General features: G+C 36.8%; 1 protein-coding gene across 3 annotated transcripts in view; it reads right to left on the reverse strand.

The window, feature by feature from the left end:
* LOC136029856 (N-alpha-acetyltransferase 15, NatA auxiliary subunit-like) overlaps positions 1-25,962 on the reverse strand; it is a 55,772-nt gene that overhangs the window by 24,856 nt on the left and 4,954 nt on the right. For all 3 annotated transcript variants that reach the window (XM_065708324.1, XM_065708332.1, XM_065708316.1), the window contains exon 2: positions 1,046-2,142. In XM_065708324.1, the coding sequence (XP_065564396.1) occupies positions 1,046-2,132 (1,087 nt within the window). In that variant the 5' untranslated portion in view covers positions 2,133-2,142. The remainder of the gene's footprint in view (positions 1-1,045; positions 2,143-25,962) is intronic.

A 25,962-nucleotide genomic window follows, 5' to 3' on the forward strand; every position in this document is an offset into this window, starting at 1 on the left:
GTATGGCTTTTTGTTTTGTCAACTGTTCTGTATTTGAAATATTATACCAATTTTTTCCATATTTTCTTTCGTTAAATTCTGATTCTTTAGGAAAGATTACTCAAACACAATGGCTGCTGATTCTGAATAATAAGTATTTTTAAAGAGCTTTAAGACTTTAGCTTAAAGAGCAACAGTTGGTAAAGGGGCAGCCACCCTTACAAACAGAACAATTTCTGTTCATTTTAAGTTTTAATGCTGGTCCTTACTTTCAGTTGAAAAAACTTTTTTAAAATTTAGTAACAGACAAAGAATCAAATTGTTTTTACGATCGAATACATTAGGAACGATTATTAAGTGTTACGTTTTGAGCACAGTAACTAAGTCTTAGCTTGTATAGGGACCAATTTTAGAAGTAACAGAGTAGATTGCGTTAGCTTTTATTTGGGGGTAGAGTCAAGCTTTTATAGATGGTGCATTTTAAAAGCAATAGAATTGATTGAGTGTCAGGAAATAATGAATACAGCAGGTTTTAAGAAGAAACAGCGTACTTTGAGACTGTCTTTAAGGAATGAGTAATTTTTTCCAAGAAAATATTCTCCATAGGTTATTTTAAAAGTTTTGATTGTTTGACAACTGTAAAGTTAAGAAAGACAGGTTGCAATAGAAAGATGTTCAAACACTTCGCGTAATTCTATGTGAATCTAGCTGAAGATACTATCGAATTGGCATTATACTCAGCAGAACAAAGAGGAAAACCCAATAATTAGTTGAGGCAGTGAATTTAGAGAGAGAGAGAATGAGATTGTGAAAAGAGAGAGAGAGAGAGAGAGAGAGAGAGAGAGAGAGAGAGAGAGAGAGAGAGAGAGAGAGAGAGAGAGAGGAGAGAGAAGAGAAGGACTTTCCCATTAAGAATTTAACCACCCCTCAAGATAAAAACTTGTTGTGTAAAATCATTCACCAAAATTTGAGGTTAAAGCCTATTTTTGAATAAGACGAATTTATTCAAGACATCAACACATGTCTATACCCCCCAAAAGAAAATAACAACAAGAGATTAACTTACCTAAAATGGAGAACTTTTCACTTGTTTTCAAATTTTTAACATAGCCAAGTATTAAGTCTTCAATAGTCTTAACCTTTTCTGGATCATTGTACAAGGTCCTTAAGTCTATAAAAAGGGGAGGGACGCCTTTACGAAAAGAAACTTTCATATACTGATCTACAAGTTCACGGAACTTATCTCTATGAGCATACGCAAGAGGAATTCTCTTAACTAAGCTTGATTTGGGATATTGGATTTTAAGATCATTTTCATACAAGTTCAATTTATCTTCATCATTAAGGCAATTTTGACATTTCTCAGTGGCAATAAAGTACTGGCGATTTTCCTGATTTCGTTTCAGAAGTTCTCTGTATAACACTTCAGATTCTTTAGGTTTTCCAAGCTGGTATAATATATCGGCCCTCATTTCTTTTAAAGATAACTTATCACATATCTGGTCTTCATAAGTGCTCAAATGTTCCAACACCCCTTCCAAATCTCCCGATTCCAAAATTACCTGGGCTTGATACAGAAATAGCTCACTTTGTTCATAGTCATAGTTAACTTTTGTAGTCGTTTTACTAAATTCATTTAAAATTTCTAGGCATACATCGTATTCTTTTAGCAAGTGATGAGCCATAGCGTAACCAATCCATGACACTCTTTGAGCAGGTCGCAGGAGAAGAAGCTGATGACGTGTTTCTTTATACCCTTCAAGGTCTCTCAAATGTATTTGAAGTAGAGACAGATCGCGCAGAATTTGTACATTTTCTTTATCACACTTCAAAGCATTTCTATAACATCTAATTGCCTCATCATATTTTTTATCGGCTCTTTGAAGAAGGCCATAAACATGCCAGCAAACGTGCGACTTCAGGTCGTTCTTCAAACCTAGACGGACCAATTCATATGCTTCTTCTTTCTTACCAAGGCAATTTAAGGTTAGACCTTTCATAGCCAGTGTTTCACCATGCTGTGAAAATTTCGGATTGGAAAGAATTTGTTTGGCAAACTTGAGTCCATTTTTATATTGCTTTTGCTCATAGCATCTGACAACTCTCTTAAAGAGAGTATTTTCTTTTGGAGGTAATGGATTACTTGAAGGCATCTTTTGATTTCTAAAAAAAAGAAAAAATTCTAATACACAAGTTTATTGCTAAAATAAAGTAAATTAGGAAGACAAAATATGAGTAAACTTTCCAAGCCACAATTTATTAGTATGCCTATTCTATTATTGTGCTCGTGATTTTCGTCTTATTTAATTTCCGCCTTAAAAAAAACTTGGCATGGATAAATTCAATTTATTACGCATTGTCGCTAGTAATGACAGCTCATCAGAGCAACATGTCACCTGAGGGCAACCCAGCTAATTTTCCTTCAAATCCTTTCTAGTGACCTCTTTCGACCCAATTTAAGGATCCAAGCAAGTTTCCTACCAGTTTTTGGAAATTTGCAACAATGTCAAAAGTATTATTTTACTTATTTATTACATAGAAAAAAATGCAGTAGGTACACTCTTAAAACGCATAGGGTGTGGGAGAAGGGAGGTGTCCCATAGCGTTCTTCACATAGGGGGAGGGGGGGGTCAAAAAATAAAATACGTTTTAAAGCTACAATTTTTACAGTTGAAAATCCCTTCCCACAGCATGTAGGCATGAAAAAGTGCTGAATAGGATAACAATTCTGGGCTATTCCAAGAATTATAGCTTTTTTTTTCTTAATATCCCCGGCTTAACCACTGCACAGAGTGAGAAATGTACAGTGAGAGGAAAGGATTGGTCGATAAATACCTCTCTAACCCTTAATATTGTCTAACAGCACAAATCCTGACAAATTGGATCGAAAAATTAGTTACTATAAGGTACGGGACCCCCTATCCAGCAGGCTTTCATTTTACCAGCCATTATCTAATCAATATTCTACTGCTATTTTCGTGATTTATTTCTTTATTGAAATTTACTTAAACCCCACAATTTTACTGAATTCCATTTAGAAATGATGGACAACATTTCGAAATGGTATATTCAAAGTTATTCCGGCAATGGTACGATATTAAATTAAATAAATATAAAAAACAAGTTTTTTTAACGGAAAGTAAGGAGCGGCATTAAAACTTAAAACGAACACAAATTACTTCGTATATGAAAGGGGCTGCTTCCTCATCAACGCCCCGCTCTTTACGCTAAAGTTTGACTCTTTCTCTTAACTTTACTTTTTAAACAGTAAAAGAACTTTAGCGTAAAGAGCGGGGCGTTGACGAGGAAGCAGCTCCTTTCATATACGAAGTAATTTCTGTTCGTTTTAAGTTTTAATGCCGCTCCTTACTTTCCGTTAAAAAATCTTGTTTTTTTTATTTAATTTCTGAACGATTTTGAATCAATGCATGTTTTGATTTTGGCTCTCCGCAGATGAATAATTAAAACGAAATTTGCATATTCATTTTTTTTTGGCTAAATGGCTTTCTCGTAGTTTTGATCGAATGATTTTGAGAAAAAAAGGAGCGGGGGAGGAGGCCTAGTTGCCCTCCAATTTTTTGGTTACTTAAAAAGGCAACTATAACTTTTAATTTTTTACGAATGCTTTTATTAGTAAAAGATATACGTAACTTACAAATTAGCTTACGTAACGAACTTCTGTATTCTCATGTTTTTATTACTAATATGAGAGGGTTCACCCCCTCGTCAGTACCTCGCTCATTACACTAAAGCTTAAATTTTGACTCAAACAATCAAACAGTTCGTCACCACGAACTGTTTGATTGTTTAGTTTTTTAGGTAGCCGCTGTTGGATGCACCGGTGACCTCTAAGGTAGACAATCAAACAGTTCGTGGTAACGAACTGTAGTAAGGAGCGACCCGGCTCAATAGTAAACGAAACTCTAAAAAACGGATTTTGATGCTAAAAAGATACATCAAAAGAATCGAATTTTCACGCTGATTCTAAATATATAAGCTTCAATTGATTTAGTCTTTTCAAAATTTGCCTTATTTTGGAAAATAGGGGGAAACATCCCCTAAAAGTCATAGAATCTTAACGAAAATCACACCATCGCATTCGGCGTATCAGAGAACCCTATAGCAAAAATTTCAAGCTCCTATCTAAAAAAAATGTAGAATTTCGTATTTTTTGCCAGAAGACAAATCACGGGTGCGTGTTTATTTGTTTTTTTTTTCCAGGGGTCATCGTATCGACCAAGTGGTCCTAGAGTGTCGCAAGAGCTCATTTTTACGGAAATGAAAAGTTCTAGTGCCCTTTTCATGTGATCAAAAAAATTGGAGGGCACCTAGGCCTCCTCCCACTATCATTTTTTCCAAAAGTCAACGGATTAAAATTTTGAGATAGCCATTTTGTTCCGCATAGTCGAAAACCAAAATAACTATGTCTTTGGGAATGACTTACTCCCCCACAATCCCTGGGGAAGGGGCTGCAAGTTACAAACTTTGACCAGTGTTTACATATAATAATGGTTATTGGGAAGTATACAGACGTTTTCAGGGGGATTTTTTTGGTTTGGGGGGTGCGATTGATGGGAGCGGGCTATGTGGGAGGATCTTTCCTTGGAGGAATATGTCATGGGGGATGAAAAATTCAATGAAAAGGGCGCAGGATTTTCTAGCATTACTATAAAAAAACAATGAAAAAATAAACATGAAAACGTTTTTTCAATTGAAAGTAAGGAATAGCATTGAAATTTAAAACGAACAGAGATTATTACGCATATGAGGGGTTCTAAAAATACTTTAGCATAAAGAGCGAGGTATTTAAGAGGAGATAATTACCTCGCTCTTTATGCTAAAGTATTTTTAGTAATTTCAACTATTTATTCTACGACCTTTTTGATTCAGGGGTCATTCTTAAAGAATTGGGACAAAACTTACGATTTAGTGTAAAGAGCGAGGTATTAACGAGGGTACAAACCCCCTCGTACACATAATAAAAATATAAGAATATAAAAGTTTGTTAGGTAAGTTAATTCTTAAGTTACGCATATTTTTTACTAATAAAAATGTTCGTTAAAAATTAAAAGTTCTAGTAGCCTTTTTAAGTAACCGAAAAATTGGAGGGCAGCTATGCCTCCTTCCCCACCCCTTATTTCTCAAAATCGTCTGATCAAAACTAAGAGAAAGCCATTTAGCCAAAAAAAAATAAATATACAAATTTCATTTCAATAATTTATGTGCGGAGAGCCAAAATCAAACATACATTAATTCAAAAACGTTCAGAAATTAAAAAAAAACTAGTTTTTTTTAATTGAAAGTAAAGAGCGACATTAAAACTTAAAACGAACAGAAATTACTCGTATATGAAATGGGTTGTCCCCTCCGCAATCCCTCGCTCTTTACGCTAAAGTTTGACTATTTGCCACAATTCTACTTTTTAAAACAATTAAAAGCTTTAGCGTAAAGAGCGAGGGATTGCAGAGGGGACAACCCATTTCATATACGGAGTAATTTCTGTTCGTTTTAAGTTTTAATGTCGCTCCTTACTTTCAGTTAAAAAAACTACTTTTTTTTAAAATTGCTTTCTAGACCAACTTTCTTTAATATTTTGACCGAAGTAGTTGAGGTCTATGAACAAATCTTCCAAATGCAACAGTGGCTACTAAGACCACCGCATCATATCCCAAACCCCAGCCCTTCCCTAGACTCCCTGGGCTATATCAGATTTTAGGAGTTAGGGGGGGAGTCCGGGGTACAATTATAGTAGTGATACGAAATACAGGTTATTTGGAAAGTGCTAAATGAGGATGTGAATGGTATTACTCTTTCCATGTCAATGTAGCTAGTTCAGAGAAGGAATATTGCATCAGGATCATTTCAGTCCAACCATTTCAGGATCAAACATTACAAAATGTGATGAGATACCCTCCAGCAGTAGCCTAGGTGCAACAGAAAAATATAGTTTCCTAAAAGCATAGGCTTTCTCAGTAGCTTAAAATATCAGTGAGCAGAAGTAGTGGCTTTTCTTTGGCTTTTTGAGAAAACAGAGACAGGTTTTCGGGAAAGTAAGGAGCGACATTAAAACATAAAACGAACAGAAATTACTTCGTATATGAATATTTTACTGTTTTAAAAAGTAGAGTTAAGAGAAAGAGTCAAACTTTAGCGTAAAGAGCGGGGCGTTGATGAGGAAGCAGCCCCTTTCATATACGAAGTAATTTCTGTTCGTTTAAGTTTTAAATTCGCTCCTTACTTTCCGTTAAAAAAAAACTCGTTTCTTTTCTTTAATTTCTGAACGTTTTTGAATCAATGCATGTTTTGATTTTGGCTCTCCGCAGATGAATAATTAAAACGAAATTTGCATATTTTTTTTTTTGATAATTGGCTTTCTCATAGTTTTGATCGAATGATTTTGAGAAAAAAAGGAGCGGGGGAGGAGGCCTAGTTGACCTACGATTTTTTGGTTGCTTAAAAAAGCAACTAGAATTTTTAGTTTTTTACGAATGTTTTTATTAGTAAAAGATATACGTAACTTACAAATTAGATTACGTATAGAACTTCTGTATTCACATGTTTTTATTACGTATATGAAGGGGTTCACCCCCTCGTCAGTACCTCGCTCTTTACACTAAAGCTTAAATTTTGTCCCAATTTCCTAAGAATGACCCCTGAATCACAAAAGCCATAGAATAAATAGTTGAAATTACTAAAAATACTTTAGCGTAAAGAGCGGGGTATTAGGAGGAGGTGAGCTCATCATACGCGTAATAATTTCTCTTCGTTTTAAGTTTTAATGCTTCTCCTTACTTTCAGTTGAAAAAACTTTTTTATATTTATTTTTTTCATTGTTTTTTTTTTTAATAATGCTAGAAAATCCTGCGATCCCTTCATGAAAATTTTCTTCATCCATGACAAATTCCTCCAAAGAAATTTCCCCCAGCATATCCCCCTATTTTCTACCCTCCCCCCCAACCTAAAAATCCCCCTGAAAACGTCTGTACACTTCCAAAAAAACATTACTATATGTAAGCACTGGTCAAAGTTTGTAACTTGTAGCCCTTCCCACGGGGACTGTGGGGTGTATGTCGTCCCCAAAGACATAGTTATAAGGTTTTTCGACTACGCTGAATAAAATGGCTTTCTCAGAATTTTGATCGGGTGACTTTGGAAAAATAATTAGCGTGGGAGGGGGCCTAGGTGCCCTCCAATTTTTTGGTCACTTAAAAAGGGCACTAGAACTTTTCATTTCCGTTAGAATGAGCCCTCTCACAACATTCTAGGACCACTGGTTCGGTACGATCACCCCTGGAAAAAAACAACAACAAACAAACAAATAAACACGCATCCGTGATCTGCCTTCTGGCAAAAAATACAAAATTCCACATTTTTGTAGATAGGAGCTTGACACTTTCACCTAAAAATCCCCAAGAAAACGTCTGTACACCCAAATAACCATTACTATATCTAAGCACTGGTCAAAGTTCGTAACTTGTGGCCCCTCCCACGGGGACTGTGGGGGTTTAAGGCGCCCCCAAAGACATGGTTATAAGATTTTTTTGATTACGCTGAATAAAATGGCTATCTCAGAATTTCGATCCGGTGACTTTGGGAAAATAATTAGCGTGAGAGGGGGCCTAGGTGCCCTCCAAGTTTTTTGATCACTTAAAAAGGGCAGTAGAACTTTTTATTTCCATTAGAATAAGCTCAATCGCAAGATTCTAGGAACACTGGGTCGATACGATCACCCCTGAAAAAAAAAACAAAAAAAAAACAACAAACAAACAAATAAACACGCATCTGTGATCAAGTCCGTGATCCGTGATACAAAATTCCACGTTTTTGTAGATAGGAACTTGAAACTTCTACAATAGGGTTCTCTGATACGGTGAATCTGATGGTGTGATTTTCGTTAAGATTGCATGACTTTTGGGGGTCGTTACCCTATTTTTTAAAATAAGACAAATTTTCTCAGGCTCGTAACTTTTGATGGGTAAGGTTAAACTTGGTGAAACTCATATGTTTAAAATCAGCATTACAATGCGGTTCTTTTGGCAAGAAAATGCGATTACTTTCTGGCAAGAAATTTGAATTCAACCTGATGATGACAGGCACAGGTCCTGTCGAAATTATCGTTAGAAAAAATCAATCACCTGACATCCATAGCTTAGGTAAGCTTATTACCATCCATCATTATTATGTATCAAAATTTCATTTTTTAGAGTTCTAGTTACTATTGAGCCGGGTCGCTCCTTACTACAGTTCGTTACCACAAACTGTTTGACATGCCACAGAATAAATGAAAATCCGTCAAAAGAAAAAAACAAATAATACTGAGAGGCAATTAGACTGCTAACAGTAATGAATAAACAATATCTGTAATTGCTTAAATAATGCTGATGGTCAATCAATTTTGTTGAGAATTATAAATTTGACAGTTTTTCACAGGGCAGTAACACTGCGTTAGTAAAGACCGACCCGGCTTCAATGTATTACTATTTTTTTTTCCTTTTTTCACCGTACCACTTCGCTTGGAAGTTCAGTGCCTTTTAAGAGTCAAAAGAGATCGGAGGGAAAATCGCTCCATTCCTACTCCCTTTTTAGCTATCCTTCCCCCAAAGACATCCAATCAAAACTTGAGGATGGCTGTTTTATTCAAAATAGTCAAAAGGTTCAAGAACTGTGCTTTTGGAGATGAGATGACCCCCAGAGCCCCAGGGTATGGGATATAGTTTATGTAAGTTGCCCATCATTATGATATATATTTTTTTAATTGGGTAAGGAGCCATGTTTAATCTGGGGTCAGAGGCGACGCATTTGCGTCGGCTGTAGTGCAAAGCACCATAATCTTCCAATGTGTTATTTATTTTTATTGTTTTTTTCCCAGAGCCACTTCAAATGGAAAGAATGGTCGTAGAAAATGTGGAGGGGCGCTGTTTCGATAGGAAATTAAAAGTCATAGCGCCCTTATTAAGTCAAAAGTGACCAGAGGAAAGCCTGTTCTCCTCTTAGGTCCTTCTCAGGTCCCCACCCAAAGACATCTGATTAAAATTTTGAGGTGGCCATTTTGTTCCAAATAGTCTAAAATAAAATAACTAGGCCTCTGGGGATGATATGAACACCCAAGACCATGGGGCAAGGGCAGTGAGTTATGAAGTTGCCTATTGTTTGTTCAGCATTTTGGGTCTCCAAAAATGCTCAGGGTTTTAAGAAAAACCTTCCAGAAACTGTTGAAAGGGACGTTTAATAAAATTAAAACACAGCATGTGCATGCTGGTTGTCAAAAGGACGTATTAGAAATATCTCGGAAGCGTCTCAGGATAATAAATTGAAACATTTAGGGCACGATGAGGGGAATAATAAAAAGAGACTGGAGAGCAATCAGTCCCCAGTCGTTTTTAGATATCCCCGCCCCTTCTCCTTAACGCTCATCAAACTTCAGAGATAACCATTATTCTCTATATAATCAGAGGATTTATTGACTATGTCCCAGGCGACGACAAGAACCCCCACAGCCCCTGGGACAAGGGTTGAAAATTATGCATTCGACCATCGTCTACGAAAAGACTGAGAGTATTAAAGTAAAACTTCAGGGAATGTTTAGGGAGATGTTAAATTAAATCAAAATAATGTGCATCCAGTTTATCAAAAGGGCATGTCTTCACTATCTTAGGAACGGGTAAGGGTATTAAATTGAAACTTTCAGGGCTTCTACTGCTACTGTGACTACTTCTGACTAACTGCAACTACTCGTCACTACGACTGCGACTACTTGGAACAACGTCCCCCTTTTTTTCGGCGACTGCAAATACTTGTAACTGTGAATACTTGCGTCTGCTGACCACAAAATAACTTTCACTACTTGTGACTGCTACTGCTATTAACCTGATTGTAACCGTGTCTGCTATTGCTGCTACTACTTAAACGCAAAAGAGTCTAAGTGGATCAAGGTTGTCAAAAAAGGCCTATCTGCAATATCTCAAGAGATGTTTATTTTATTAAGTTGAAAACTTCTAGGAATGTCTAAGGAGATTAAAAACACTATGTGCATCCAGGTGTTCAAAAGAACGTATATGTAATATCTCAGAAAAAGCAAAAGGTCTATCTGAGACTTTCAGAAAATATTGTAGGGATCATAAAGACAAGACTGCCTGAAAAAATAAGGATTTTAGAGATCACAAAAAGGGACAACATTAGGGCCATGTTTTCTATGTAAATAATAGAAAATACCCACTGAAAAGTACCACATCTAATCTAATTATTCCCGCCAAAGCTCCTTATCCACACTACGAGTAACATTTCTATCCCTAAAACATACTAGAACACAGTGGAGTGGCTCAAGATTGACCATAATACTGCCACCATCAAGCAAACTCTTAAGGGGTAAGAGTGATAAACAATTGCAAACAGTTTGAATCAAACAAAAGCACCACCGCATCCACTCAAGACTAATGCATAAACATTCACTAGGGTGCCAAGTGCTGTTCACTTAATTAACTTGCTTTGTATAGATTTTGGATAGGTGTGGTACATACGCGGCAATTATTTTGCTAGATTGAAACTGCTAATGTTCTTTACAAATTTCGTACATTTGCTTCGCCACAGCTAATTCAAATATACTATAAATAAGGAAAATATCACAAGAAAGGGTAAAGTAAATAAGCCAAATAAATAAATTGTTGGGTTTATTTTGGCAACCTTTTCAATGTACTCGATATGAACTCGTACTTATTTTTTGGAACAATCGATTATAATTAATCTGCCTTCAAGTCCTTTTCAAAGAGAGCTTTTGTAGCATATAACATAGACTTTGATACCTGTGCCTCAATTATACTCTTTGGCGGATCGTTATGAAGTCTTTTGATTATTTTTCCAAAAGATTGTTTTACGCTGTTTACTGTACAGAGAGCTATTCTTTCTCTCTATCCCCATGAATTTCTAATGCATCTATAAGCATCTTTATCCTTTTTGAGGTTTTTTTTAATGCATGAGGATTGTTTTCATGTTGCTTACTTTCTTTGTCTATTGTCTCAATAGCTCTATCAGCAGCTAAGGTTTGAAGATAGCATAGCTTCAGTGCATCTTTGGTGGTCAGTTTGGCATAGAGAGTTCTCTCTCATATCAGGGTCCAATGCTGGTTCAGTGTATTTTTGGGGTTTGGGAGAAACAACATTGTACATTTGCGCTTCCACATGAAACGTTGAGGGCAGCACATAAGACACTGGCCAAATTAGTGTCGCTCCTTTTTATCACAAGAGGGGGTCCAATAACAATCAAATCGTCACTTGTGTAATTCCTTCGGCTCATCTTCCTATTGAATCCAACGAACTCATCTTGCAGCCTGTCAATATCAAGGAGATCTGACAGCTGTCGTGCAACAGCTAGCACCCTTTCAACAGCCAAAAAGTATTTTTTCGAAGAAGGAACAAGAAATATCTTTTAAACCGAGCTCTGTATGTCCAAACGGGTACAACCCCCCCATTTACGGAAAAGCTTCTGGTCGTTAAACTTTGAAGTTTCTGGTCGTTTCAATCCCTCAAAAATTTGCCGATTGGTAATATATTCTTTTTCAGCATAATGTATGTTCTTTTTCAGTAGAAAGTGTTTAAAAAGGGAAAAGTTGTTATCATTTTTAGGTTAACCTAACAGCATTACCATCAACTCAAGGGGCCTACAATCTCTACGATGATATGAATTACTGATGGAAACAGAACATGCCTCAGAGGAAAGTGGCAAGGATGGAAGCTTTTGTTCGGGGGTGAAACCTGTTAATGTAGCCCCCCATCTTTGATTTCGATGTTCTTATAAACAATCTCGGCCTTAACAAGGACTTTTAAAGGGTAGATTAGGAGCTAAAACCCAGCGAGGTCAAGAAGGTACAGGTAGACCAGGGAGCGACCAGTCCCCTAAGTGACTGTGAGGAAGGGAAACAGGACAAAGTGGAAGCGGTTTACCCTTGTATTGCCTGAAATTTACTTGGCTAACTCTGCCTGGCGTAATCTTCACATTTTTAGAGCTGAGTTTGGAGATATCTTTCACGATTAAACTGGTAGCACTTAAACTTTAACAATTAAACCGAGTATCCACTCGGATCAGATTGACATAGGAAACTCTTATGCGGGCAAGATTCGAGCCCTTCTAGAGAAAAAGGTTCGAAAGGGGGTGGATGGGATAGTATTAAAGCATCTATCGGACAAAGTTTTTTTTTATTTAAATGCGAAATCGGGTAAAGTGCATCCGCGTTACATACAAAACGGGAATGCAGACACTTCATCCAGACTTGCACAATCCTGAGGGTTTTTTCAGACTGGTTGGGTAGCATTTTTAATAAGGTGGATAGTTAAAATGAAAAGGGGAGTGGGTCAGTAGTTTTATTTATAAAAGTTTAGATGCCAATGTTACAAAATTTGCAACGAAATTTATTTTAAGAGGCGGGAAGGAGAACAAAAATTTCTAAAAATATAATGGAGATTTAGAGGGTTGTAAAGGTGTACGACGCTTATGTTTCGCTACGGGCCTAGAGTCCTTCAAGTATGCAGTCCTCGTGGCAGCCCATAAACCCCTACGACAGGACACTAGTAAGACACTTTTGGACGATTTGGATATCAATGAGGGTGGGGAGGGGGTAGTTTCCTAAAGTAGATTTTACCTGTTTAAAGGGCGATTTCCTGTAAAACTTAAGGGGATAGACATTTATGAGAGGGCCAATGAACATTAGAGATTGATGTTGCAGTTTTATAGTACGACACAGAATTTGAAGAGGACAAACGTAAATATAAAAGGGGGTTATATATTCAGTGAGGATCGTCCTTCGAATCGGCGAAACACTAGTTAGCGCTTCTTTACGAACCTGCCAAAGAGCCCAATTCAATTGGACATTTCTTTCCAATTACATATATTAGTTATATGAGGGTAAAAAATTCGGGGTGAATGCTTTTATTGTATGTGTCTGTATAGATTCTATAGAAAATTAAAGTCAAAGCATCACATGAGGCACCGTTAGCGCCATAGGCACAAGTCTGTTGAGACGGATTTGGGTGACAAGGCCAGCTTATGGAGCTATCAGAATTGGCTATTGCAGAGCGATAAGATGGCTTAAATTATCGACCCCAGACTCAGAGACGTATATGATCCATTCAAATCGTATTGTGTTGAATAACATGAAACCATTGCAATCTCTTATGCCCACGCACAAAGAGATGCTAGCAATACCATGCGGTTGTATCGAAAATCTTTACTAAGGTTTTCGAGACATTGGATGGGGAAGATTGTTTGACCGCAGCCATGGTTACGCAGCCGCAGCCACTTAGTAAAATTAATAATAAGTCTATTTCGGGGCTGCGCAATACGTCTTACCAAATGACTTTATCACCAGAGGCTACTTAGCTATTAAAAATAAGGAAATGTGGTGGGTTTGCAAGAAGAAGTTTGTTAATGCTAGTTGGGAAATACCAGTCCACGACCAAGATCATTAAATAATCTAATTTTATCAGGGGGGAGTAACTTTCGTGAACTGGCCCATATATCATGTAATTCTAATGTTAAGCAACTATACTTTCTACCGGTTTAAATTCACAATTCCGACTATGATTTGAAATTCAAATTACCAGCGTTGACACGTTTGCAGAAAGGTGAAGTTGTAGATGGGGCATGGGCACATTGTTTTTTTTTCTTATAAAATCATGCCCAAATCATCTGAGAAGCTGATAGTCTTAGATGTCCAATGGATAACAATTGATAATGGTAAAACGTACTTGAATAAAATCTGTCTTTTAGATTCCTATCGTTTACCCGAAAATACTTCAGCCAATTAATTCAAGTACACAAAAGTGATGACTGTATTAGTCATCACTAGTCATCCCACCTTCTTAAACAGCACCTTCCAGATGATGAAATGTAGGATTTATTATCATGTAAGGGCATTAACGTGTAAACGTATGAGTACTACAACTACATCTCGAGGCTATACGAGGGAAAATTGCCGCCTGTCGAAGCGTTTTGATTCACTTCACGATCATCAATCCACCACTGCCGACTATGAGTTTGCAAAAAAAAAGTTTGGGCCAAGGAAGGGTGTAAAAATGGGAAGCAGCATAGTAAAACGTACTTGGCAAGCCTATTGACATTGTAGAATATTGTACATAAAAACAGGGATAAGATCTATCAGGAATTTGGTTTAGGTTATTATTCTTCAACTCCTCACCAGATGATGGATTTAATTCTTAAACTGGGCAAGGACGAAATAGGTTTGATCACCGACGTGGGTCAGCAATTATTTGCAGAGAGATCAATACGGGAATTGTGTGTTTCCGAAGGATATCGAATCCTGGAAACTAACCCGACTGGACAACGGTGAAAAGTCGGATGCGGTTTTTCTTGATATGAAGTCCCTTTATCGTGCTACGAACTCCCTTGTCAGCAGTATTCTTTGCGTGGGAATTACAAATGGCTGGACAATCCCTGTGATCCTAGTTTCCCCGACATTACCAGTGTTGAGGAAAATGGACCACAAGGATGGTTGTTCGAAATTGATGGTGAAATACCAGTGGAGCCTCAAGACTCAGTAAAGGGTTTTGTTTTCCCGTGCATGAACAGGCCGGTATCATAAGACTAATTGAGTCCCTATAATATTTCTTTGGTAGAGGATAAGGGTATGCACTGGACACCTTCAAACAAAATCTTGTTGCCGACCTTCATCTGAAACAAAATATTGTTGTGTACCACGTTCTTTTGCGATGGATGCTAGCCAACGATTTCAACGTCAGAAAGATTGTTAGAGCCCTCCAATTCGATCAAAAACCATATATGAAGACGTTTACTGACGCAGTTGTCAATAAACGCTTTGAGGCAAAAACGAAGATAAAAAAGAGATCTTTACTCATTTTAAATTTAGCCTTCGGTAAAATATGCGAGTGCGCGCCATTGGAGTCGTTATGACGTTGTAACCGATCTAAAAGATTGTGCTAGAATCATTGCCGATCCGAACTTTACACCGTTCACTATCATAGATTCCAATATGGCCCTCTTGCATAGGAAAACAGAAGTACAGTTTTAAATAAAAATATTGCCACTGGTAGCTTAATTTTGGAAATTTCCGAAAAACATGTTGAAATTTTATTGCATTGTGGTAAGCTCCTATGGGCGGAGAAGGGACAACTTCAGGTTTATTACGGGGATACAGACTCACTTTCGTGTACAAATTGAAATTGAAAATTTATTTATAATACTAAAAAAATGGTGAGCACATTAGCTCCCAATTGGGCTATACCAACTGGGAAGAGTCCATTTATCCAGAACTATTGAGGCGCCTGGCCCCAAATAAGTTATTACTTGTAAAATCCGAAACGGGGAGCTACTTGATTTCCCACGATGTGCCTGTAGGTCCAAAGATGTGCTGTACTTAAATGCACAATGAGGAAATCAAAAGTCTGCAAGGGGATGCCTACTCGCTAAGTGAAGGAGAATTTCGACACAAGTGTTTATAGAAACTGTGCAGAAAATAATTTAATTCCAAGGCAGAAGGCCATGGCGGTTCGCTCTTTAAAATCCAAAACTACACAGTTGAGAAAAATGACATATCAGCCGTATCAGACAAGGTCTATCCATGCGTGGACGGTGTGAAGGTACTATCGCAAGTTCATTACCTATCCTCAGACCAGGATGCATGTGTAGAATATAGACATTTTCTCGGTCTGGAGAAAATTCAATAGTTGGCGGGAGGAGCGTCCGCTTTTTCTCAGTATTCAACCCAGCAGTATTTTCATAGTGTTTTTTTGTAGTGTTTCACGCAAAGCAGAATCATTGTTGTACTTTAAAAAAGTGTTTAATATTGTACTGTTATTTTCTATCATCATCAATTTCTATAACACTAGCCTAGTCTGATTCATTTTTGAAAATTCACGAATTTCAATTTGCTTATTTGAAGCAATGTCACATACGATATTCTCATATGAAGAATCACTTTCTGTAACAGCCAAATAAAAACAAGTAAGTTTACAATCATAGTAGCAAATATCTTAACAGAGATACGATAAAAACTAACTCATTATTCCAACAATTGAAGCATATACCAGGTTTTTCTTCCCAAAAAATTTTAAATCATCAACTCATTTAGTTGCTGGTTCTTTTCATTTTGAGTAAACGGATGTTTCCTTTTATTTCTCTGTTGTTTGCTAGTATCCGTTGATGGCGTCTCACCATTTTTGGATATTGTACACATGGGGGATATTGGGGAATGACTTGCTTTATTGTTGTTAGGTATTTGGTTTTAATTCTTATAATTTTTGGCTTTTATTGAAATCTACTAGCTTTTAAACATTTCGTGTTTCTTTTTTTTCGCACTGACTTTCTGCGTTTTTTTTTTGGTTTTCTTCTTCGTCATTTTCCTTGAATATATTGTTTTGTTTTACGCCGACGAAGAGGGACGGATGTCCTCTTGAAATATTCATTTAATTTTTTTTATTCAGTATTCTTGTTTAGCCTTAAAAAACCCATTTTAGATTGTATCCTTTTTTTACACTATGGCAAGCCAATTTGGTTTAAGTAATTATCTTCGCCAGTTCCCTTTTTGACAAGTAGATAAGATACTCTACATGATAATTTTGAAGGAGTATACCTGTATATTTTTTACCTTTTATAAATATTAATACTAGGGGGATGATGAAAAAATTTATCAGCTGGTAATGTGTTACCAGCAGCAGCATAAAAAAGAAGTTGGCCCTCCACATCAACTACTATTTTTATGTCTGCATTCTCTTTCAACACTAACTTCTCTAGAAATGTTACTCCCACATATCTACGAATACAACACTTGAATTTTTTTGGTACTCCAAAGAAATTTAATCTCTTGCTGCTGGGACAACACACACATGCTTATCCATTAGTGTTACCATTAACTCTTGGTTCATAATTCAAATTTCTCCGTCAGCATTCAATGTTTCTACAACGCTATCATGTACACACAACTCCTTAAAATATTTCATCTTCACTTTTTAAAAAATAAGATGTAGGCGATGATTCTTCCAATGCACAAATAATACTGAGGTAAGCGGATCATAAGATCTAGCAAAACAAGTCATGTGATGTTATATCATCCTTGATGAATTTACATAAGTAAACAATTATATAACAAGCACCTGCGTATTGAAAAACTGTTAAAAAAAAGTGCCAGCACCAAGATCCAAAGGGATAGGGCCCTGTCAGTAATATTACCTCCCCCCTGACAACTGATAAGGGAGAGTTTGTTGGATTCTCGTGCTTTTGAGTGAATGTCAAAAAAGTAAATTTGGGTGGGATCACTTTTTTGACTGGCCAATTTTACTTTTTTGGCATCCAATCACAGCACAATCCATTAATTAATCAGTCAATTGATCAAATTAATCAGTTGATTCTACTGGAAGCTTTGTTTTCAGCAACTTAGTAATAGTAATATTTCTATTTTCCTATTGATATATTATGTTTCAATGTGTTTAAACATAAAAATTTAAGGACCAGAGAGCCCTGTTGTAGAGGCCACAATGGTTTTGGCTGCATAGAAGATCAAAACACAAGCACAACTTCAATCCATATAAGCAATAATACCACTGTCAGTCTACTGGAAATTCTGTAATAAAATACTATTCTATCATCAGAAATCTTGACTAAATATTTTAATTTTGTCCCAGGGCTGTTGGATTCAAATAACAAAGCTTTTTGATAGCACTATAAAGCTTTAACAAACCAACCAAGGTGTTTAGGGGTGGGGGGGGTAATTACTCCTATAAGGAATAATTTATGTTCATTCTAAGTTTTAGTTCTTCTCCTACTTTCAGTTAAAAAAATGTTTCTTTTAATGGTACTTGGCATTTACCAAGTGACATATAGCAATCGCAAATTTTGTCAGTCTGTCTGTCAGTATATCTCGTTTTTGCTAGTTTGAGCGCTTCCAGATAAGCTAGGACAATGTAATTTGGCAGGCGTATCATTTAACTTACGAACAGAGGATCGGATCTTAACGAAATTTGATATTTAGAAGGATGTCGTGTCTCAGAGCTCTTATTTTAAATCCCGACTAGGTCTGGTGACGTTGGGGGGAGTTGGGGGGGACCTGAAATCTTGGAAAACGCTTAGAGTGGAGGGATTAGGATGAAACTTGGTGGCAAACATAAGCAAAAGTCCTAAATACGTGATTGACAGAATCGCAATGGATCCACTATATTTGGAGGAGTTGAAGAAGGGGGGGGGGGGGGGTTAATGCGGAAAAATTAGAAAAATGAAGTATTTTTGACTTACAAACGAGTGATCGAATCTTAATGCAATTTGATGCTTAGAAGGACCTCGTAACTCAGGCCTCTTATTTTAAATCCCAACTGGATCCAGTGTCATTGGGAGGAGTTGGGGTTGGAACGGAAAATCTTGGAAAACGCTTAAGAGTGGAGAGATCGGGATGAAACCTGGTGAGAAAAATAAACACATGTCCTAGATACGTTATTGACATAGCCGGACCAGATCCACTCTCTTTGGGAGAGTTGGGGGGGGGGCACCTAATTCAGTAATTCAGAAAAATTAGAAAAGATGAGGTATTTTTAACTTATAAACGGGTGATTGGATCTTAATGAAATTTAATATTTAAAAGGATCTCGTGTCTCAAAGTTCTTATTTAAAATCGTGACCGCATCTGGTGACATTGGGAGGAATTGGAGGAGGAAGCTGGAAATCTTGGAAAACGCTTAGAGTCGAGAGATCGTGATGATACTTGATGGAAAGAATAAGCACAAATCCTAGATACGTGATTGACATAACCAGACCGGATCGGCTCTCTTTGGGGGAGTTGGAGGGGGGGTAATTAGGAAAAAAATAGAAAAATTGATGTATTTTTAACTTACGAACGGGTGATAAGATCCTAATGAAATTTGATATTTAGAGGAACTTCAAGTCTCAGAGCTCTTATTTTAAATCCTGACCAGATCCGGTGACATTGGGGGGAGTTGGAGGGGGAAACCGGAAATCTTGGAAAACGTTTAGAGTGTAGAGATCGGGATGAAACTTGGTGGGAAGAATAAGCACATGTCCTAGATATGTTATTGACATAACCGGACTGGATCTGCTCTCTTTGAGGTAGTTGGGGGGATTTATTTGTTTGGGCACTTCCAGATAAGCTAGGACGATGAAATTTGGCAGGCGTATCAGGGACCAGACTAGATTAAATTAGAAATAGTGTCTTCCTCGATTCGACCATCTGGGGGGGGGGGACCGAACGAGATAGTTGAGAAGAGTTTTATTTGTTGATAAAACAAACCATTGTTTTTCTTAAGTATGACTTGCGGTCTTGGAGCCTGATTCTCGCTTAGAGTACGAGAGGTCTGAGGTGCAAATCTCGGACCACCCCAATTTTTACACGAAGAAGATGCGAAACTAGATACGTGATCAATATAGCGATCGCTGAAAGTTGGCAGGCATACAAGGGATCCAACCAGATTAAATGAGAAATAGTAGCTTCCGCGATCTGACCATCTGGAGGGAGTAGAAGGACAGTTAATTCGGAAAAATTAGAAAAAATGAGGTATTTTTAACTTACGAACGGGCTATCATATATTAATGAAACTCAATATTTAGAAGGACCTCGTGTCTCAGAGCCCTTTTTTAAATCCCGACCGGATCCGGTAACACTGGGGGGAGTTGGAGGGGGAAACCGAAAATGTTGGAAAACCCTTAGAGTGGAGAAATCGTAATGAAACTTAGTGGGAAGAAGCTCTTGGCTCTTCCGACCTCGTCACAAGTGCCACATGAGCTCTTTGCTCTTGTTTTTCATTTTATCCTTATGATTTGTTTTTATACTTTATTTGTGTTAATTCTTCTTTTCGTGTTTTTGGGAGATGGGGCTAGAGTGATCATAGCAAGGTAGAATAAAGATAAAGTTATCGCCTCATGTTCCTGCTTCCCAGGAGCCTTCGTATTTCAAGTTCAGAAACTGAGAGTCAATTTATGGTGAGAGTGCACTTGATTTTAGTTTGAAGTCAACTTTTTAATCTTATGAGTTATTTTTATTCTTTTTTGCTAATAATAAAAGGTTTGTGCCATAACCCGCAATGTACCATACCTTGTCCCTGTGTGTACCATCCCCTGGTATTTAGTGGGACAACTGGTACGTGCAGGGATCCCCCCCCCATTTTCTTCGCAGAAGCGGAAAGTCTGGAAAAAATCTCATTCTATTCTCTGATAATGGACTCATTTAAGCTATAAACCAGTTCTTTAATAAAATCAATCCTTTGATATGATTTTTCTTTTTGTATTATGTATCTAAAAATAACTGTCCTGGTATATACCACTCTCCCCTAATAATTTAGACGAATAAATAAACCTTCAAACAAGTAAAAATTAAATTGACTGTACACATCAAACTTAAAATAAATAAAAATTACTACAAACAGGAGCTTAGCTACTGCCCTTTTCCTCCTCCCCTAATCTTCCCTAAAGACTTGAGCTTTCTGTATGATTTACGCTTTACTGAAAACAAATATATTACAAATATCCACTACAACCAGAAGTGCTGCTAGTACCTACCCCCTTTCCTATCTGTATAAGTCTAAAGCTTGTTACATCATTTGCATCTGATGGAAAACTATATTTTAATCTCGAAAACTCTAATTTGGTTTTTCAAAACACTGACAAAAACAAATATAAAATCACTACAATAGTCGAGACGACTGGAAAGAACTAAGAAAAATAAACTGAGGATTTTATACATGAAAATATTTATTCTTGGAAATATCTGTATTATATTTTGTTTTCAGTAAAGTGCAAACAGTGCAACAGGCTTTAGTCTTTGACAGCTATGGAAGGGGGAAAAGGACAGTGGCCAAACTCTTATTTTTAGTAGCCATCCCCAAAATTGTGATAAATGTTGGTGGGAAGGGGTAGCTAAAGATGGCAAGGGCGGGGGTTTGTAGTCCTTCAATCATTTCTCAACATCCTCTTCAACCTATGCCATAAATTTCAACCTAATACCCTTAGCAGTTCCTTAGACATTGCAGATATGTCCTTTTGACAACCAGCAAAAATCTAAAATGTTTTGGTTGTGTTTGACATTCTTCTCCATAGCCATGGAGGGTCATGTCGTTCCCATAGGCATTAGTATTTGACCTTTAAACTATTTTGAACAAGATGATTATTTGAAAAATGTTACTGAATGTTTTGGAAAGAGCGCATGGAAGGGGGGCTGGCTACTCTCCAACCAATTCAGAGAAACACCCTTAACATGTCCTAAAAGTTTCGACTTAATGCCCTCAACCATTCTTAAGATATTGCAGATTCAATTTTTAACAAACTGGAGTTAATAGTGTCTTTTGATTTAGTTTAAGATATCCCTTAACATTCTCCAAAATTTTACCGTAACCCTTTGGCATTTTCAATTCACCCAGAATAAAAAATTTCCCGTTTCCTAATGATAAATCCTGCATGTAAGCAATTTATGAATTTCTTGATTTACAATCCTTGCTCAAAGGCCGTGGAGGGTATGGTATCCCTGGAAGTACCACTATTATACTGTTTGATTAGTTTGAACCAAATGATATAAAATTTTAAAAATTTTCGACCATTTTTGAGGAGAGGGCACATAGAAATGAGAAGGAGGGGCTGGTTGCACTCCAATCTCTCAACATCCCCTCAACAAACGTAAAAAGTTTCAACCATTCACTTAGCCATTCTTTAGGTGTTTCTAGTATTCCCTTCATCAACTATGCAGAGACAAAACGAGTTTTCACTGTATTTGGCATCCCTCTCAACATTCTTTTAAAAGTTCAACAGTAATACTCTAAGCTTTTTTTGAGAATGTCAATCCCCAGGGGCCTTTGTACTATTTCAAACAAACTGTGTATCTTAAAAACTTCATTTGAGAAAAGTGCTCTTTTCTTGATAGAAGACCTTATATGTAAACAATGGGCAGCTTGTGAAACTTACAGCTCTTGTGTCAGAGGCTGGGGGGTTATCCCTGGATGCATATACAATCACCCCTTCCATATGAAATGCCTCTAAAAAAAAAAAAAAAAAAAAAAAAAAAAAAAAAAAAAAAAAAAAAAAAACATGGATGCCTTATTGCCATTTAAGATAGGCAATTCTAGTGTGATACATCTGATAGCATGTCCCTCAACATTCTCCCAAGCTTCACCTTCATACCCTTAGGTGTTTTGATACATATAGAATGATGAAATGTATTTGGAAAGAAAGATTTGGGCTATTTGCCCTCAAATCACTTTTGACTGTTAAAGAGAGCACCAGAACTTTCAAATTCCAATCAAATGAGCTCTTCCCAAATTTTATAAAATCCTTTTGAAGTTCATCTGAAAAAAAAAACATTTCGAATCCTTATGGCCTTTTAGTATAGGCAACACTAGTGCAGAGCTCTGATAGAGGGGAGGCTGTTTGTCCCACAATTTCTCCTCAAATTACATCAAAAGTTTCCACTGAATGCCCTCAGCCATTGCAGATATTCCTTTTTCTAACCAGCAATCACATAGTGTGTTTTAATTCTGTTTGGCATCCCTCTAAACATTTCCTTAAAGTTCAACCTTAATACTCAAAGGTTTTTGGAGACCTAGGATCAAAAGTACCCCTATCCTCAATTAAAAAAAGAAAAAAAATGCGTGTAAACAATGGGTGGTTTGTATAGCTTACAGCCTTTGTCCCAGGGTCTGTTCAAGGGTCAACCTGCAGACACAGTTATTTGAACTTTGGGCTATATTGAATGAAATGGTTACTGTATCTCAAAATTTTGATTGGGCAAATTTGGGGGAAAAGGGCATGGGGGAGGGACTGCTTGCCCTCTAATCACTTTTGACTCTTAAAAAGAGCACAAAACTTTCTATTGTCAAAGCTGATAAACTACCCCAACCATAAAACCTAATATGGTAAAAGCAACTGCATAGCTCACAAAATTTGCCCTAGGTGCTCTAGTGGGTTTTGTCAACCCCAGAGGGATTATCTTATCTTTGGGCAATTTTCAACAAAATAGCTATCTCAAATTTTGATTGGATACACCTGGAGGAAAAGGACACTGGCAGAGGGGGGGGGGACTGGTTGCCCTCTGAAGCATACATAATTATATTAGTGACTTATTATCAAACAATTTGTGGTAAGCAACATAGGTCAATAGTAACCAAAAACTCTAAAAAGCTGAGTTTGATAACAAAAGATTCATTCAAAGAATCAAATTTTTATGTTGATTCATAATATAAAAATTTGATTAAATTTAACATTACCCATTGAAAGTTAGAGGCCTTAGAAATTTTGCCTTAGTTCAGAAAAAGGGGAAAATACCCCAAAAATGTCAAGCAATCTTAATGAAAATCACTCTATTCTCTTCATCATATCAAAGAAGACTGCTGTAGATGTTCCATTCTCCTATATAAAAAACTGTGGAATTTTGTATTTTTTTTGTGATGGACGAAAGATCACTGATGCATGTTTATTTTTCCAAGAGTGATTGTATTGAACTAGTGATCCTAGAAGATCAGGAGAGGAATCATTTGATTTGAAATTGAAAGTTCTAGTGCCTTTTCTAAGTAATCCAAAAAATGGATGACTGTCAGCCTCCTCCCATTGTCCTTTCCCCTTGGTGATCCAATCAAAATTTTGAGATGACCATTTTGTTCAGCATAGTTGATAGGCCTAATAACTATGCCTTGAGGGATAACATGACCCCCCCATGGACACTAGGGAAAGGGCTGTAGGTTACAAAGTTTACCCATTGTTTAAGTATAGTACTTGTTATTAAGGAAAATTCTCCATGGGAGAATTTGCTGTGGGAGCAACTTTTGACTGGGGGTCAGACAATTTCCAAGAACAAATTTCCATGAAGGGAGGATATCCAACATGATTTAAAAAACAATCAGAAATTAAAGTCTTTATCAAATGAAAGTATACCAAGACAAATTTTTGATACAGATTCATTTACAAGAATTTTCCCTGAGGGATTTTCAGCAAGGATGGAATTGTCCAAGGGGAGGTATTTTACATGGGGGAGGGGGCTTTCCTTTGAGGAATCTTTTGTGGGAGAAGGGAATTTTCCATTTGAAGGAAGCCTCATTTTTTGTTATTATTTGAAAAATGATCAGAAATCAAATAAAAGAAACAGATGTTTTCAACTTAAAACAAAAAAACAGAAATTATTCTGTATATAAGAGGGCTTGCCCCATCCTCAATACTTTGCTCTTTATGCTAAAGTTTGACCATTGGTCCCAATTCTTTAAGAATGACTCCTGAAACAAAATTAGAACAACAAGGTTTTAAAAAGTTCTAAAATAGCTTAGTTTAAAGAGTGAGGTAATGAGAGGAGGCAACCATCCTCATATATGGAATCATTTCTGTTTGTTCCAAGTTTCAATTTTGCTCCTTACTTTCAGTTTAAAAAACTTGTTTCACTATTTAATATATATAATAAGCCAATTTACTACTACTAACCACTCCCTACAGCACCAAGTTGCCAGAGGGCAACACAGCTACACATGCTCCTCCTTCATCCTAATCTATTCAAAGCTTCTCTCTTTACATCCTCCCAAGAAGTTCCTATTTCCCTTAAATCTATCTTCACTACATCCTCCTACCCCAACCACAGACAACATGCTTTCCATATAGCCCTAGAGGGTTGACCAAAAGGGACAACTTGACCAATCTGTCATTCTTCATCCCTAGAATGTATCCTAGCCATATCAGACATTTCTTTCATTACAGACCTAGAAAGCAGGATTGAACCACACTTTATTGTACAGCCCACTGTTTGAAATAAGGTCAGTCAGCCAGGTACCCAAAACAATCTGTTGGCAATTTCTCTGTGAAACATCTAGTAAATCTTCCTCCATTCTTAGAAAACCCATACTTCAGAGCCATATTTGGCTGAAGTGGCCAATGGCCACTGTCATCACTGTAGCTTCCAATATTCTGATCTTGGTTTGCAGACTTTAATTCCTTTTCTTCCAAGCTTTTTTCAACTGTGAAAAAACACATTGAGCCTTGGCTAATCTACTTTGAACATCTTCACTGCTCCCACTATCTTTACTAATAATACTGCCAAGGCAATTGAATCTGTCCACTTCATAAATCTTTTTGTTATAAAACGTCACCTTTTCATCATCACTTATTCCTAGCCTTAGTGACTTAGTCTTCTTAACATCAATTTTCAAACCTATTCTAGCACCCTGAAATTGCAAATTCCCTAAAAGTTTCATCCAAAGTTTCTTGCTCACACTTTCATCCAAGATACTTAAATCATCATCATAATCTAAGTCCAGGACAGTTTTTCTTCTGCATTTTATTATGTGTTCTCCCATTGCCTTTCCTGCACTCCTTAAGATAGCCAATCATATGGAATCTTCTCTAAACTATATTAAAAGACAATCTTGAGACCAGTTCTTGACTTCAGAACCAGCTGTGCTGGTCCTTCTTAAAAAGGTGATTAAATAAAAAAAAACTAATTTTTTTAGCCGAAAGTAAGGAGCGACATTAAAACTTAAAACGAACAGAAATTACTCCGTATATGAAATGGGTTGTCCCCTCCGCAATCCCTCGCTCTTTACGCTAAAGTTTTTAATTGTTTTAAAAAGTAGAATTGTGGCAAAGAGTCAAACTTCAGCGTAAAGAGCGAGGGATTGCAGAGGGGACAACCCATTTCATATACGGAGTAATTTCTGTTCGTTTTAAGTTTTAATGTCGCTCCTTACTTTCGGCTAAAAAAATTAGTTTTTTTTTATTTAATTTCTGAACGTTTTTTAATTAATGCATGTTTGGTTTTGGCTCTCCGCACATAAATTATTAAAATGAAATTGGTATATTAATTCTTTTTTTGGCTAAATGGCTTTCTCTTAGTTTTGATCAGACGATTTTGAGAAATAAGGGGTGGAGAAGGAGGCCTAGCTGCCCTCAAATTTTTCGGCTACTTAAAAAGGCAACTAGAACTTTTAATTTTTAATGAACGTTTTTATTAGTAAAAAATACACGTAACTTAAGAATTAACTTACGTAACAAACTTTC

This window comes from Artemia franciscana, chromosome 1, assembly GCF_032884065.1.
Source record: "Artemia franciscana chromosome 1, ASM3288406v1, whole genome shotgun sequence".
In the NCBI taxonomy this organism is placed as follows: Eukaryota; Metazoa; Arthropoda; class Branchiopoda; order Anostraca; family Artemiidae; genus Artemia; species Artemia franciscana.